Source organism: Euleptes europaea, chromosome 11 (genome assembly GCF_029931775.1).
Source record: "Euleptes europaea isolate rEulEur1 chromosome 11, rEulEur1.hap1, whole genome shotgun sequence".
NCBI lineage: Eukaryota > Metazoa > Chordata > Lepidosauria > Squamata > Sphaerodactylidae > Euleptes > Euleptes europaea.
Window position 1 is genome coordinate 72,609,384 of NC_079322.1, and position 16,575 is coordinate 72,625,958.

At 47.1% G+C, this 16,575-nt stretch overlaps 1 protein-coding gene across 2 annotated transcripts in view; it reads right to left on the bottom strand.

Moving 5' to 3' along the window:
* LOC130484301 (sodium channel protein type 5 subunit alpha-like) overlaps positions 1 to 16,575 on the bottom strand; it is a 229,386-nt gene that overhangs the window by 84,406 nt on the left and 128,405 nt on the right. For both annotated transcript variants that reach the window (XM_056857212.1, XM_056857211.1), the window contains exon 16: positions 7,948 to 8,415. In XM_056857212.1, the coding sequence (XP_056713190.1) occupies positions 7,948 to 8,415 (468 nt within the window). The remainder of the gene's footprint in view (positions 1 to 7,947; positions 8,416 to 16,575) is intronic.

Sequence of the window (16,575 nt, forward strand, 5' to 3'; positions counted from 1 at the left end):
GTTCTGGTGTAAATGAAAGCAGAATCTACCAGCAGAAGATAGCGATGCAGAATGTCAGCACAGTTGCTGTATTGTGAATGTCCAATTTCAGTTGTGCAGAATTCTTAGTCTGCAGATTATTCTTATCTCTTTTTGCTCGGGCCACCAAGCCCCCTGTTGGGAATCCCCCGCCCCCAGGTCCCACTGCCGCTTGGAATGGTGGCAGGATAATTTTTATTTTTAAAATGCAGCCTTGGGTGCTTGCTGGAAGTTCTCACCCGAAGTCACAAAGGGTAGTTCTAGGAATTGCCGGAAACACTATGGTTTTACCATAAAGTTTCCAGCGATTCCTAGACCAACCTTCTGGAGGCCTCACTTCAAAAAGGATGTGGACAGAGTCGAGCAGGTGCAGAGGAGAGCGACGAGGATGATCAGGGGCCTGGAGGCCAAAGAATTTGTGCCCTTCCAGGAGAAGTTGGAAATCGCCATTTTTCCAGGGGCGAGCAGCCATGTCCTAAAGGTAATCAGATGAAGAACCTTTCATAAATTGGAACATTGGTCCTTCTTCCCATCGATGTGCCCCCAATGGCAGACTTGGGTACCTAGGGGCAGCCGAGATAGTTACAGTAGTGAAGGACTAGTAACTTCTGTGGACTTTTTGTAAAATTGAGATAGGGCGAAAACGCATGGTCGCTTTAGCCTCCTTTATTCCCTGTTTCAGCCAGAATTCAGCCAGGATCGAACGTATGCGTTTTGCCGAAAGTGCGTTCGATCCTGGTTGAATCCTGGCTGAAACAGGGAATAAAGGAGGCTAAAGCGACCGTGCGTTTTCGCCCATAGAGAAACAATCATCTTGATTATGGACATGGGACCTTTTGCTACATGCACAGAGTTATTGAGTGGCAAGATCTTCCCCAATTATCTCACTGGAAAGAAAGGTGAATGTATACAGCCACATGCTCTTTCCACTGGAAGGAATGGAATGGAATAATATGCACTGATATGTAGCAGGTCTTTTCTGAGGAGGACCCTTGAACAGAGTAGGTGAAAGACAAGAAGAAGGAGAGTTGGTTTTTACACCCCGATTTTCTCTACCCTTTTAAGGAGACTCAAACCGGCTTGCACTCTTTTTCCCTTCCTCTCTCCACAGCAGGGGCCTTGCAAGGTAGGTGGGGCTGCGAGAGTTCAGAGAGAACTGTGACTGGCCCAAGGACACCCAGCTGGCTTCTTGTGTAGGAGTGGGGAATCAAACCCGGTTCTCCAGATTAGAGTCCGCCTCTCTTAACCACTGCCCCACGAGGACTGGGAAATGAAGACATTAACATAGCAGGGCATGTTGGCCAACAATCAATGCACTTGAGCAGTTGTGAAGCTGATGAGCTAACCGAGAGTTTCTCCAAACTTCTTGCCCACAAGCCACTGAAACAAGGATGCAGAGGGTTAAACAATATCTAGATAGTCAAAATGCAAGCACTTTCCCTGTAAATTACACAGATTGTATCCAATTAGTAATGTAATATTGAACAAAACGAACAAAGTGACCACTTCCTAAACCACTGGATTTCCTTGGACAAAGGGTCTCTTGTAATGGATGCAGCTATGCTGGGTAAAAGGAGGAGCTAGTGAACCACCCAAAGGGAACAGTAAGTCATTATCGGTAGTAGAGAGCCAGCGTGGTGTAGTGGTTGAAAGTGGGGGACTCTAATCTGGAGTACCAGATTTGATTCCCCGTTCCTCCACATGACCAGCAGACTTTAATCTGGGGAACTGGGTTGGTTTCCCCACTCCTCCAAATGAAGCCTGCTGGGTGACCTTGGGCTAGTCACAGTTCTCTCTGAATTCTCTCAGCCCCACCTACCTCACAAGGTGTCTGTTGTGGGGAAGGGGAGGGAAGGCGATTGTAAGCTGCTTTGGGACTCCTTTCAGTAGAGAAAAGTGGGATATAAAAACCAAATCTTCTCCTTCTTCTTCTTTTAGTTGACTGAGCAACCAATTAGAGTGGGGTTGTTGTTTTTTTGGTCGACTGTTTCTCTTTTTGATAACAGGGAGGAAAAAAGAAATCAGCACACAGGATCTATCAGAGATGAAACACCTGAGAAACACAGTGGCAAAGAGTATGGGAAATATATGTATATATTGATACTCAATTTTGGATTGCGATTCCTGGGCATCCTTTTAAACTACAAGCAAACACAGGTCATCAAAAGGGGCAAGCTGCTACCTTTGCTGTTCCGCCTGAGAACAACCACAGGGTAGTACAGAATGGGGGAAACCCGGATGGAAATCCTCCCTCCTCTGTGGTTGCTACACACTTGCCATTTAGTATTCCGATCAGCTACTGGTGTGCACTAAATATATGCACCTTGCATTAATTAAGAATTCGCCTCTGCTTCCCCTGATAACTGGAACATCCTCCCAGAATTCTTATGGGATGCCTTCTCTCTCACACAAGCACACATTCACACATCCTTCAGACCCCTTCTCAGAGTCTGAGACAAACCCACAGACATTCTTAGAAGTGAGGAAGTATCAGCCCCCTCCCCACTTCTGTACAACTGAAAGGGGCAAGTGGCATATAGTTAGGTTTGCCAACCTCCAGGCACTAAACAATTGTTATGTATGTTGAATAACGTTAGTTGAGGAAAATAAACAGGAAAATAAACAGCCCCACAGCTCAAATAATTAATAATAATTAATAATATGCAATGCAATTTTACAATTTTTACAAAATTGTAAAATTGCATTGCATATTATTAATTATTTGAGCTGTGGTGCTGTTTATTTTCCTCAACCTCCAGGCACTAGCTGGAGATCTCCTGCTATTACACCTGATCTCCAGCCGACAGAGATCAGTTCACCGGGAGAAAATGGCCACTTTGGCAAGTGGACTCTATGGCAAAGAAGAAGAGGAGGAGGAGGAAGAAGAGTTGTTTTTTATATGCCGACTTTCTCTACCACTTAAGGGAGACTCAAACCGGCTCACAATCATCTTCCCTCCTTCTCCCCACAACAGGCACCCTGTGAGGTAGGTGGGGCTGAGAGAGCTCTTAATAGAACTGTAACTTGCCCAAGGTCACCCAGCTGGTTTCATGTGGAAGAGTGGGGAAACCAACCCCATTCACCAGATTAGCATCCGCCGCTCATGTGGAGGAGTGGGGAATCAAACCCGGTTCTCCAGATCAGAGTCCACCACTCCAAACCACCGCTCTTAACCACTAAACCATGCTAGCTCTCCTCCCCTCCCTAAACCCCGCCCTCCTCAAACTCCACCCCAAAAACCTCCCGCCGGTGGCAAAGAGGGATCTGGCAACCCTATATACAATACATTCAAGCACCCTTCTCAAGCAACAAGGAGCTTGCAGTCTTTGCACTTAAATATCTGTGCCGAAGCACAAACCCCTCCCATGAGAAGCCCGCCGTCCTGCCCCTCAAAGCTCATGAATGAGATGAGCCAGTCAGGAAGCAGATCCCTCTAAGTCCTGCCCTTGCTTTGGAAAGAAGTCTGCAGACCAGATAACAGATGAGCTAAGCTGCATGTTATAGCTCTCACATCCCATAAGTACCGCTGGCCAGGATGGCAACTCCAAGCACATCTTTTGAGAGATGAGTGTTTTGACGCTTGTATGCGTGCTTGAGCAGAGTGTTTTGCAGGCGAGACACGCAAAGCTGTCCTATCAGGTTGCCGGCGTATGTTTCATAAGTAGGTAGCATGGCTAGATTATAACAGAAGGGTTCAGGAAGATGCTTTACTAAAAAGAATGAGGGTGTGGACTCTATTACTGTGGGCAGTGTGTATTGTCTGCTGCTGTATGAATTTGTCTTGTTCTCTCTGCATTGCTGCATACTTTTGTAACACCGTTTTGTGCATTAACATGTCATGTTTAATACTTATGCTTCCTTTCAAGTTTCTGCAATCCTAGCCCTATTACATTGCTTATTAGATGACCCAGCCAATCAATTGCATTGAGCCAGTGTGGTGTAGTGGTTAAGAGCAGTGGTTTGGGGTGGTGGACTCTTACCTGGAGAACCGGGTTTGATTCCCCACTCCTCCACATGAGCGGTGGAGGCTAATCTGGTGAACTGGATTTGTTTCTCCACTCCTACACATGAAGCCTGCTGGGTGGCCTTGGGCTAGTCACACTCTCTCAGCCTCACCTACCTCACAGGGTGTCTGTTGTGGGGAGGGGAAGGTGATTGTAAGCGGTGGTTTGGAGTGGTGTAGTCTGATCTTGAGAACTGGGTTTGATTCCCCACTCCTCCACATGAGTGGCGGAGGCTAATCTGGTGAACTGGATTTGTTTCCCCACTGAGACCCATGAAGCCAGCTGGGTGACCTTGGGCAAGTCACTCTCTCTCAGCCCCACCTACCTCACAGAGTGTCTGTTGTGGGGAGGGGAAGGGAAGGTGATTGTAACCCAGTTTGATTCTTCCTTAAGTGGCAGAGAAAGTCGGCATATAAAAACCAACTCTTCTCCTTCTCCTTAACCCCACCCTCCTCAGGCTCCACCTCCAGAATCTCCAGGTCATTCCCAAACCGGAGCTGGCAACCCTACATGGTAGCCTTTTGTGACTGCACCCACCATGCCGTGTCCGAATTCTGAAGGTGCCCACAAGGCTCAAAAAGGATGGGGAACACACACACACACACACCCGGTCCAAGAGATTCTGCCCCTCTCCTGAAAAACCCGAATCTCATCATTTTGTTCAGTTGTGCTGTGTTTACTGCTCCTCCAGGCAGCTGCTTTGGTCTTTTCTTTTCTTTTAAAGAGGGTTTTTCTTCTTGCCGGCTAAATGATGCAAGCAATCAGGATCACATTTCCAGCATGCTAATGTAATGGCACCAGGTAGCAAAATCAAAATAAAAGCTGTGCCTCCTGTTCTCTCTCTCTCTGAATCCAAGAACATTTTCGGCCTCTTTTGCGCCCCCCCACATTATTGCTGCTATGGGAGTGGAGGTACGTTGCAGGGAGCGAATGTTTCTTGAAATACATCCCCTCTTTTCTTACAGCTGTCTCATCGCAAATTACATTTCAGGAGAAATACGAAGTCGATTTTAAAAATACACCATTCTTAAAAGGAACATGATGATTGCGACATAACTTGCTCAAGGATGGTGTCTAGGGTTGCCAGGTCCCTCTTCGCCACCGGTGGGAGGTTTTTTGGGCGGAGCCTGAGGAGGGTGGGGTTTGGGGAGGGGAGGGACTTCAATGCTGTAGAGTCCAATTGCCAAAGCAGCCATTTTCTCCTGGTTAACTGATCTCTATCGGCTGCAGATCAGCTGTAATAGCAGGAGATGTCCAGCTAGTACCTGGAGGTTGGCAACCTAATGGTATAGTTAGATGGGGGGGACCCTCCATTGGACTAATATAAAAAACATTCGTATTTTTTTGCCTTGCTTTGGCAGCCTAGCCCTTGAATGATGCACAGCCGCTTGGTTATATTTATTTCATCAAAACTTCCCGGCTTTTGGAATGTTCCTCATGGAGGAATGTGTCACTGGCCACCAAGATCAAGTTAATTCAGGCCATCGTATTCCCTATTACTATGTATGGGTGTGAAAGCTGGACATTGAAGAAAGCTGATAGGAAGAAAGTAAATTCCTTTGAAATGTGGTGTTGGAGGAGGATGTTACGGATACCCTGGACCGCCAAAAAAACACACAACCATCAGCGGGTTATAGATCAACTCAAGCCTGAACTGACCCTAGAAGCTAAAATGACTAAACTGAGGCTGTCGTACTTTGGTCACATTATGAGGAGACAAGAGTCACTGGAAAAGACAAGTCATGCTAGGAAAAGTTGAGGGCAGCAGGAAAAGAGGAAAACCCAACAAGAGATGGATTGACTATAAAGGAAGCCACGGCCCTCAGTTTGCAAGACCTGAGCAAGGCTGTTAAGGATAGGACGTTTTGGAGGACACTGATTCATAGGGTTGACATGAGTCGGAAGTGACTTGATGGCACTTAACACACACCTGCTCTGTCAGGGAAAGGGCAGGATTTACATTTAATAAAATAATACTAAAATAAAATACATTTGTTCAGATGCCAGATGGAAGAAATCGAGCCAACACTGCAGAATTAATGGCAATCCATAAAGAACAGACAGACCAAGAGTGTTCCATTTGCTTTCATAGAATCATAGAGTTGGAAGGGGTCATAGAGGCCATCTAGTCCAACCCCCTGCTCAATGCAGGATCAGTCTAGACTATCCCTGACAAATGTTCTTATTTATTTATTTATTTACTTACTTACTTACTTACTTACTTCTTACTTACTTACTTATTATGTTCGATTTCCATCCTGCCCTCCCTGGCTGAAACCAGGCTCAGTGAGGGTAACAGCATTAGAATCAGCCAACAGGCCCAACAAATTCATTAAAATAATAAAACCCATCAAATAAAACATTCACAAGCAATCAATTAAAACAACGGAAATTACTGGCTATCAGAGAATCCCCAACTGGTCTCTCCCCCCCGCCCAGCCCTTTGTGCATGGTTATCTCTTTCCCTCTCTCACACACCTACACACACGGGCAGTTACACGCACCCCCAATTATTGTGTCTCAAAATGAAAAACAGGAATGCCGTGGAAAAAAACCCGGTTTCAACGCTCAGGATAGTCTCCAACTGACTTCCCCCAATACACTGAAATCATACGAAGATGTCAAAACAGAGACAAGATTAGTAGCTCGCTTGATGCCCTGTCTACTTGGCAAAGCACCCTACTTGAAGCAGTCGTTACTTTCCCTTGCACATCACCTTCAAATAACATTTCAGTCTCAGAGGTTCTCGAAAAAGTCTCACACCAGGTAGCTCAGAGCAAGACACTTCTCCATCCTCAGGAATAACTTGCGTTTTTTCAGGCACGCACAGCCATTTTGACAGCAATTACTCTCAAACATGAAATGGTCACAAGATAAGAGCCGTCCAACTCGCAAGAGAGAACACATCCGCCAACCAAACCGAAGTGCGAATAAAGGCTCACCTCTGCTTCGCAAAAGGCCTTCAGGGCAGCCGCAGCAATAATGACACCTAATGCAGATACATCTACACTAAACACGTCTATCGAGCACGATCACACTTTCCCAGTACCTGAAAAGCTGTCACATAGAAGTGAGCAAGGCCTTGTTCTCTGCTACTCCGGGAGACAAGGCTAGAACACGGGTTTAAATTACAGGAGGGAAGGTTTCGGATGGATATAAGGAGAAATTTCTGAATGTTAAAGAATGGTCGCAGGAGAAAAATAAAATAAAAAATGGCCACTGGCTTGATGTCACTTCTGGGGAAACCCGGAAATGATGTCATGCCTCTCTAGGAATTGGCCAAATTGGACAATTCCTAGAGAGGAATGATGTCACTTCCTGGTTTCCCTGAAACCGATAATATGCTGTTGGCTGATAGCTCCCCTCCCGTGCCCCCCAGTCTCTTGCTATGAGACAGCCTTCTGTTTGAAATGTTCTAGTTGGGCATTCCTACACAGAGCCAGGTTTTGGACCAGATGGTCTATAAAGCTATTGGAACTCTGTAATTCTATGTTATCCTTTTTTAACTGCAGTGGTTTCTTCCCACCCCCCACAAGAATTCTTATCTTTTTGTAAAACTAGAGATGCCAGGGATAGAACCTGGGATCTTCTGTATGGACACATGAACCAGACCCTTGGTCCATCGAAGTCAGTATTGTCTACACAGACTGGCAGCAGCTCTCTGGGGTCTCAGGTGGAGGCCTTTCACATCACCAACTTGCCTGGTCCCTTTAACTGGAGATGCCGGGGATTGAACCCGGGACCTTCTGCATGCCAAGTAGATGCTCCACCACTGAGCCACAGCCCCTTCCCAAAGAGGATGCTTTACAACTGAACCATAGATTGAATGATTGAACCACGGACCCTCAAGACGACGCTGCTGCTGTCTACCTCGCCCACAGATTGGCAGCCATGGCAAAAACATATTGTTTCAGGAATTGCTTACCTGGTCCGTCTCTGTGAACGTGCTCTGCTCGTCATCTTCGATGTCAGACTCCCCGACCGCGATGGGGACACAGATGGACAAGTCCGGGTTGGTCATGAAGTCATTGTTGTGGTCTTTGGCCCCGGGCTGCTCGTCCTCCTTTCTGTCCATCCCAACCGTGGTGTGGTTCTCCTTGTGGGTCTCCTCTTCTTTGCCCGACTCCGTGGCGGTGTGGTTGCTGATGCAGTTGTGGATGACGGCCGGGTTCTGAGCGACGAGCTTCATCATGGCTTTTTTTTCCGCCGTCGCCTTGGGTTGCCTGAGGACGCTGCAGCAGAAATCCCACATGGCCCGCTTGGCGTACTGGAGCCCCCTGTTGATGCGGGCAAAGGCGAGCTGCAGGTTGTTCATCTCCCCGTCCTCGTCCGGTGCGGAAAGGTTATCGGCACTAAACGAGCTCAACAGCAAGGCAAGAAACAGGTTCAGCACCTGAAACGAAGTCAAGTTGGACCCGTCACCCTGAGAAATCACATTCAGAGCGCTTAACGTCAAGGGTCTCCTTCCAAGGGAGCTTTACTTGCATTAATGGGTCAGGGCAGATATCAGGAAATACTCCTTCAGACAACATATAATAAAGAGTGGTGAGGACCCATTGGTTTTAATTACTGTTATGGTTTTCATAGAATCATAGAATCATAGAGTTGGAAGGGACCACCAGGGTCATCTAGTCCAACCCCCTGCACAATGCAGGAAATTCACAACTACCTCCCCACTCACACCCCCAGTGACCCCTATTCCATGCCCAGAAGATGGTTAAGATGCCCTCCCTCTCATCATCTGCTTAAGGTCATAGAATCAGCATTGCTGACAGATAGCCATATAACTTTTTCTAAAAACCTCCAGGGAAGGAGAGCTTACCACCTCCCGAAGAAGCCTGTTCCACTGAGGAACCGCTCTAATTGTTAGAAAATTCTTCTTAATGTCTAGATGGAAACCCCTTTGATTTAGTTTCAACCCGCTGGTTCTGGTCCAACCTTCTGGGGCAACAGAAAACAACTCAGCACCCTCCTCTATATGACAGCCCTTCAAGTACTTGAAGATGATTATCATATCCCCTCTCAGTCTTCTCCTCTTCAGACTAAACATACCCAGTCCCTTTAACCTTTCCTCATAGGACTTGGTCTCCAGACCACCATCTCACCAGACCACCATCTTTGTTGCCCTCCTCTGGACACGTTCCAGCTTGTCTACATCTTTCTTAAATTGCGGTCCCCCAAACTGAACACAATACTCTAGATCACTGGTTCCCAACCGGGGGTCCGTGGACCCCCAGGGGTCCGCGAGAAGTAAATTAAGGTCCGCGAAACAAAGTTATAAATCCATAATAAATTAATCTTTTCAATTAAAAGTTCTCTATTATAAAAATATATATTCAAATATTATTCTAAGTTTAATGTTTAACTAACAGTTATGATTAAAGTTTATTTTCAAATTCTCTGAATTTTTATTTTGAACCTTGGGGTCCCTGCACCGAACAAAAAAGTCCTAGTGGTCCCTGGTCAAAAAAAGGTTGGGAACCACTGCTCTAGATGGTGGAAAGTACCATTAGGGTTGCCAATGTGAGATTACAATGTGAGTTCAATTCATTCACAAATTTAGAACAATGGACCCCACCAGGGCTGAATAAGGACACGGGATTTTTAGCTCACTACAAATGCTAATTTATTCCCCCTAAGCATTTCTTCCCTGCTGTAATCAAGCTCATAACACTTTGCATTGCACCTTTGCATCCTGATTATTTTCTTTACAACACCCCTCCCACCTGGAATATGAGAGTTCAGGGATCTCCATTCCTGCTTGTATTTGATGAAGGGAGCTTTGATTCTTGAAAGCTCATGCCCCAAAAATCTTGTTGGACTCTAAGGTGCTACTGGACTTGAATCTAGCACTTCTACTACAGACCAATATGTCTACCTTCCTGAAACAATATCCGTTAGTCACGTTAGTTAATAATCCCTCCACGTACAAAGTAACATCAGATGTTGGAGAAAGACAACAGGGGATGAATGTCAATCACCTTCGGCTAAACATTAGGGAGAAGTTCCTGACATTTAGAGTGGTTCCTCAGTGGAACAGGCTTCCTCGGGAGGTGGAAGGCTCTCCTTCTTTGGAGATTTTTAAGCAGAGGCTAGATGGCCATCTGACAGAAAAGCTGATTCTGTGAACGTAGGCAGATCACGAGAGGGAAGGAAAGAAGGGATGAGTCAGTGCATGGCTCTCATGGCCCTTTCTTACACGTCCAGGGTAATGCTGATTGCCACTTTGGGGTCAGGAAGGAATTTCCATCCAGGCCAGATAGGCCAGGGATCCTGGAGGGTTTTACGCCATCTTCTGGGTATGCAGCAGGGGTCACTGGGGGAGTGGGGGAGGTAGTTGTGAATTTCCTGCATTGTGCAGGGGGTTAGACTAGATGACCTTGGAGGTATGTATATTTATATGATTTTATCACGATGGGTAGCCATGTTAGTCTGTCACCAGCAGTAGAAAAGAGTAGGAGTCCAATAGCACCTTAAAGACTAACAAAAATTCTGGCGGGGTATGAACTTTGGTGAGCCACATCTCACTTCTTCAAATACAGCTAATGAGACGGGAATCCCAGATCTCTATTCAGTCCAGGAGAACGCATTATCTTGAGCTTTATTATTAGTGCATGATGGGTAGCCGTGTTAGTCTGTCACTAGCAGTAGAAAAGAGCAAGAGTCCAGTAGCACCTTAAAGACTAACAAAATTTCTGGTAGGGTATGAGCTTTGGTGAGCCACAGCTCACTTCTTCAAATACAGCTAGAATGAGATTCCATCTATCCTTAAGTAGAGATGTGTGACTCAGACACACAATGGCAATGTAAATGTCAAAAGCAAGTAAATGACATTAGCAGGTGGGATTGGATTAGGTGTGATTTGCAGAGGGGTAGTAGGCATGGAGAAATCAGCATTGGAAGTGAGACAGGAATCCGAGATCTCTATTAAGTCCCGGACAATGCATAGTCTTCAGCTTCATTATTAGTTGTAATTCATCAGTCTCTCTTTCTAATCTCCCTTTGAAATCCCTTTGGAAGAGAACTGATACTCTTAAATCAGCATCTGAATGTCCTGGAAGGTTAAAATGTTCCCCCACTGGTTTCTGAATATTGTGGTTTCCTATGTCAGGCTTATGTCCGTTCAATCTTTGTCGCGAGGACTGGCCCATTTGTCCACTGTAGAGGGTGGAAGGACTACCAAATGGATTATATGGACCTCTGCCTGGTTCAGCAATGCAATTATTATGAAGTGAAAAGCCAGACATTCCAGCGACTAGTCAATTGACCTTGACATAGCCCATTTAGATCAACGCCTTGCTCTGAAAACACCACAACGGAACAGGCTTCTGGAGCCCAATCTCGAGGCTGCAAGCCCTCATTTTATCATGCCACCCGAAGACATCCCTAAGCCTGTTCGATATTGTTAACAGTTAGCCGTTTACCAACTCGACGTGAGCACACGCAACTCCCCGCTTGGATATTTTCGCAGCAGATAAGGAAAATGCAATTTCTCATGACCCTGCCCAAACTCCCGTATAATCGCTCCCCTGCTACGCTCCACGCGGCCCACCACCTGGGAATCAAATGACCTACTTTGGGGGGAACCTTGACATATGGTGAGAGAAAGATGTTGATAATCATAATAATATTCCTTCTCTCAAAATGAGGCATATTCATTCTATATGACGTTAATGAAAGATATTTCAAAGGTTAGGGGTCTTCTTCTCCCCCCCCCAAAAAAAATGTGTTCTGCTTTTATATTGATGTAATTACGTCTCTCAGCATATAATGTCGATGCATTTATTGGGTATGGTAATTCCCCCAGATTTCCAGTGTAAAGATCCCAGCCCAAAGGGAAATCCAGCGTGATGTGAACCCCTGTCCTTCCCCAAAAGGGGCCACTATAGTCTTCTCACCTGTCCTCGGAACCCATTTAATTTTCAGTCCTTGGACCCCCAAGGACTTCTATGGTTAGGGCTGCCAGCTCTGGGGTGGCAAAAACCTGGAGATTTTGTGGGTGGAGCCTGAGGAGGGTGGGGTTTGGGGAGGGACTTCAATGCAGTATAATGAAGAAGAAAGAAGAGTCGGGTTTTTTTATATGCCGACTTTCTCTACCACTTAAGGGAGACTCAAACCGGCTTCCAATCACCTTCACTTCCCCTCCCTGCAACCGACACCCTGTGAGGTGGGTGAGGCTGAGAGAGCTCTAAGAGAGCTGTGACTAGCCCAAGGTCACCCAGCTGGCTTCATGTGTAGGAGTGGGGAAACCAACTTGGTTCACGAGATTAGCCTCCGCCACTCACGTGGAGGAGTGGGGAGTCAAACCCAGTTCTCTAGATCAGAGTCCACTGCCCCAAACCACTGCTCTTAACCGCTACACGTTTCTGGCCATAGTTCACCTTTCTCTCTGGTCCTCCAGATGAGAATCCACGGCTCTTAACCTCAACACCACACTGGCTCTCTAGAACTACCCTACGTCACGTCTGGGTTTTCCCTGGAATTGACGTAGTGATGCAGCTGCCGTCACACCTCTCTATGTCCCTGCCTGCCTGTCGGTTGCTAGGCTCAGCTCAGCAACCCCAATAGGGGCAAGGTGGACAAAGGCAGAGAGGTGAATTGCCTCCCCCCAAGCCACCGCAAAACTAGAGGGAGGGAGCACAATAGAACTGGCAGCTGTCGGTTTTTCCTCCATCCCTCCTTTACAGTGGTTGGGCAGGGGATGCCAGGCTAGGCAAGCTGCCGCACCCCGAGCTATTCTGCCTGCCACCAAGCGGGTGGGAGGGGAGCAGAGCCCAGCATAATGGACTGAACACATGGAGCTGCCTTATACTGAATCGGACCCTTGGTCCATTGAGGTTGGTATTGTCTTCTCAGGCTGGCAGCAGCTCTCCAGGGTCTCGGGCAGGGGTATCAGCTTGGCTCTGTCCTCCTGCCAGAGACGCCATCCAGCCAACCAGAAGAGACACGTTCCGATGAAATTGGCAAAGGCAGAATCTGACTCTCTGGTGAGCTCCAACCGGCTGCAAATGATATTGATAGGAGAGACACGGAAGGGAGAAATGGACGAAAGAGATTTACACTGAACAGGGGTAGAAAAAAATGACGATATTCTGGCAGGGCACAAAGTACAGATGGTGGGGCATACAGAGCCAGCACGGTGTGGTGGTTAAGAGAATCTGGAGAACCAGGTTCAATTCCCCACTCCTCCCCATGAAGCCAGCTGGGTGACCTTGGGCTAGTCACAGTTCTCTCCAAACTCTCTCAGCCCCACCTACCTCACAGGGTGTCTCTTGTAGAAGGGGAAGGGAAGGGAACTGTAAGCCGGTTTGATTCTCCTTAAAAGGTAGAGAAAAACGGGAAGTATAAAAACCAATTCTTCTTCTTACAAGTAACCAATCGATTGATTAATTAATTCAACTTTAAATAAAATTGTATCTCAGCCTGGTCGAACTGGTGGGTATAAACAAAGTAAACAAACAAACAAACAAATATTAGCCTCATCTCAGAGAGACAGCGTGGTGTAGTGGTTAAGAGCGGTGGACTCTAATCTGAAGAACTAGGTTTGATTCCCCACTCTTTCACAGGACTAGTCACTGTGACTAGTGGACTAGTCACAGTTCTTTCTGAACTCTCTCAGCCCCGCCTACCTCACAAGGTGCCTGTTGTGTGTGTGTGTGTGGGGGGGAGGCGATTGTAAGCTGGTTTGAAACCCCTTATGGTAGAGAAAAGTGGGGTATAAAAACCAGCTTTACTTCTTCCTCTTCAGGGCTGTGATCCACATGGCTGCAAACCTAATTGATGCCACAAAGACACTTGGGGGGGGGGGGGGTTAGGCAAGCCAAAACTCTCCCCACCCCCCACTCCCACCTGCAATATAGGGCTAATAATACTGTTATACCTGACTGGGCTCTAGGAAAGATTAAATCACACATGAAGCTGCCTTCTACTGAATCAGACCCTTGGTCCAACAAAGTCAGTATTGTCTACTCAGACCGGCAGCGGCTCTCCAGGGTCTCAGGCAGAGGTCTTTCCCATCACCCACCTGCCTAGTCCCTTTAACTGGAGATGCCGGGGATTGAACCTGGGACCTTCTGCATGCCCAGCAGAGGCTCTACCACTGAGCCACAGCCCCTCCCCCCAAAATGGAGGTGTTCATAGCCCAAATGGTAGAAGATAATTCCCTCCTGCTTGCAACCAAGCAAATTGACAAACATGTAACCCCATTTTATTCATTTATTTCCTTCCTCCCCACCTTCTCTGGGTTGCAAAAACGGTACCCCAAAGCAGCTAACAATAATTAAAATACGACCGAAAACAACAACATCAGTATGTTTAAAAAGCAATCCAGACCGAGGCAATCACCATCACCAGCAGCACAGCATAAATTACCAATTTACACAATGAATAGCAAATGTTTTCTGAAATGGGAACTTCTTCCGAGAGCTCCTGCAGAAAATGGGGCATTCGAGGTTCTTCCAGGAGTCTTTTCACAGGGAGGGGGTACGAGGACAGAAAAGGCCCTGGTCCTAGAGACTCTCTCCATCCCACACGGTTTCAGTGGGTGAGGCACTTGGAGGAAGGCCTCACCAGACTATGTAAGAGCACAGGGGAGTTTATACAGGAAGAAGGAGGAGGAGGAGGAGGAGTTGGTTTTTATATGCCGACTTTCTCTACCATTTTAAAAAAAGGTAATGGGTCCCCTGTGCAAGCACCGGGTCATTCCTGACCCATGGGGTGACATCACAGCCCGACGTTTCCAAGGCAGACTTTGTTTGCAGGGTGGTTTGCCAGTGTCTTCCCCAGTCATCTTCCCTTTACCCCCAGCAAGCTGGGTACTCATTTGACCGACCTCGGAAGGATGGAAGGCTGAGTCAACCTTGAGCCGGCTACCTGAAACCGACTTCCGTTGGGATCGAACTCAGGTCGTGAGCAGAGCTTGTACTGCAGCTTACCCCTCTGCACCACGGGGCTCTACCATTTAAGGGAAAATCAAATCGGCTTACAATCACCTTCCCTTCCCCTCTCCACAACAGACACCCTGTGACGTATGTGGGGCTGAGAGAATGTGACTTGCCCAAGGTCACCCAGCTGGTTTCATGTGGAGGAGTGGGGAATCAAACCCGGTTCTCCAGATCAGAATCCACCACTCCAAACCACCGCTCTTAACCACTACACTACACTGGCTGAAGCTCACAAAAGCCCATACCTTGCCAGAAATTTTGTTAGTCTTTAAGGTGCTACTGGACTCCTGGATTTGGAGATGTTTGGGATATTCCAAATAAGGCATTGTTCAGCGAACATTCCCAGATCTGAACTGCATATCCCTAGTTCATTATAAGGAAGTTCCTATTAGGGAACTGTCTTCAGGACGCAGAAGAAACCGCACTGGGCCTCTGGCCTCCAGTTGTCTTGCAAGCCTATTTAGGGCTGTAAAGTCCAGCCCCGACATACCCTCAACCAACACCTTTCTTTCAGAATTAGTGTCACACGTTTCCCGCAGTCAGCTTCAGTCAGTAATGAGGCTGCGATATTCTGAAGCGGCTCGGGTTTGCAAATGCTCTGCAGACACATCCCCGGGTAGCCTGTGTTATAACTGTCTAGTCTGCAGAAACAGACGCCAAATCATAGAATAGAATCATAGAATCATAGGGTTGGAAGGGGCCACCAGGGTCATCTAGTCCAACCCCCTGCACAATGCAGGAAATTCACAGCTACCTCCCCCCCACACCCCCAGTGACCCCTACTCCATGCCCAGAAGACAGCCAAGAGGCCCTCCTTCTCATTATCTGCCTAAGATAATAGAATCAGCATTGCTGACAGATGGCCATCTAGCCTCTGCTTAAAAACCTCCAGGGAAGGAGAGCTCACCACCTCCCGAGGAAGCCTGTTCCGCTGAGGAACTGCTCAAACTGTTAGAAAGTTCTTCCTAACGTCTAGACCAGGGGTTCTCAACAAGGGAGGAATCCCCCCTGGGGGGAATTTTAGGGTTCTGGGTGGGGGGAATTGGGACCATTATTCAGCAAAGTGTGATGTCCTGTAGATTATGTATGATCTGTAAAATTATAGTTTGTTTTTAATTTTGAGTTAGAGTGGGAAGGGGGGAATTATATTCTGAACAATGGTGAAAGGGGGAAATGGAGCAAAAAATGGTTGAGAACCACTGGTCTAGACGGAAGCTCTTTTGATTTAATTTCAACCCGTTGGTTCTGGTCCTGCCTTCTGGGGCAACAGAAAACGACTCGGCACCCTCCTCTCTATGGCAGCCCTTCAAGTACTTGAAGATGGTGATCACATCCCCTCAGATATAGATCAGATCAGAGGGCAGGTGCACCCTGCTGAGTACCTCTGCTTATCGGCTAGGAAAGCGGAGATCCTCCGGTGTCCAAATCCCCCATTCTGCGAGGTATTCAATGGGCCCAAGAGGACCGGGGGTTGTTTGCCCTCGTTTCTTGGTCCCTTTCCTGCTTAATTACAAAATGCCCAGCCTGAGGACCATTGAGAAGCAGCATGACCTTAATTACACGGAGACCACTTGATCTGAAGTATCCTGTCATTATTAATCCATCAGGCA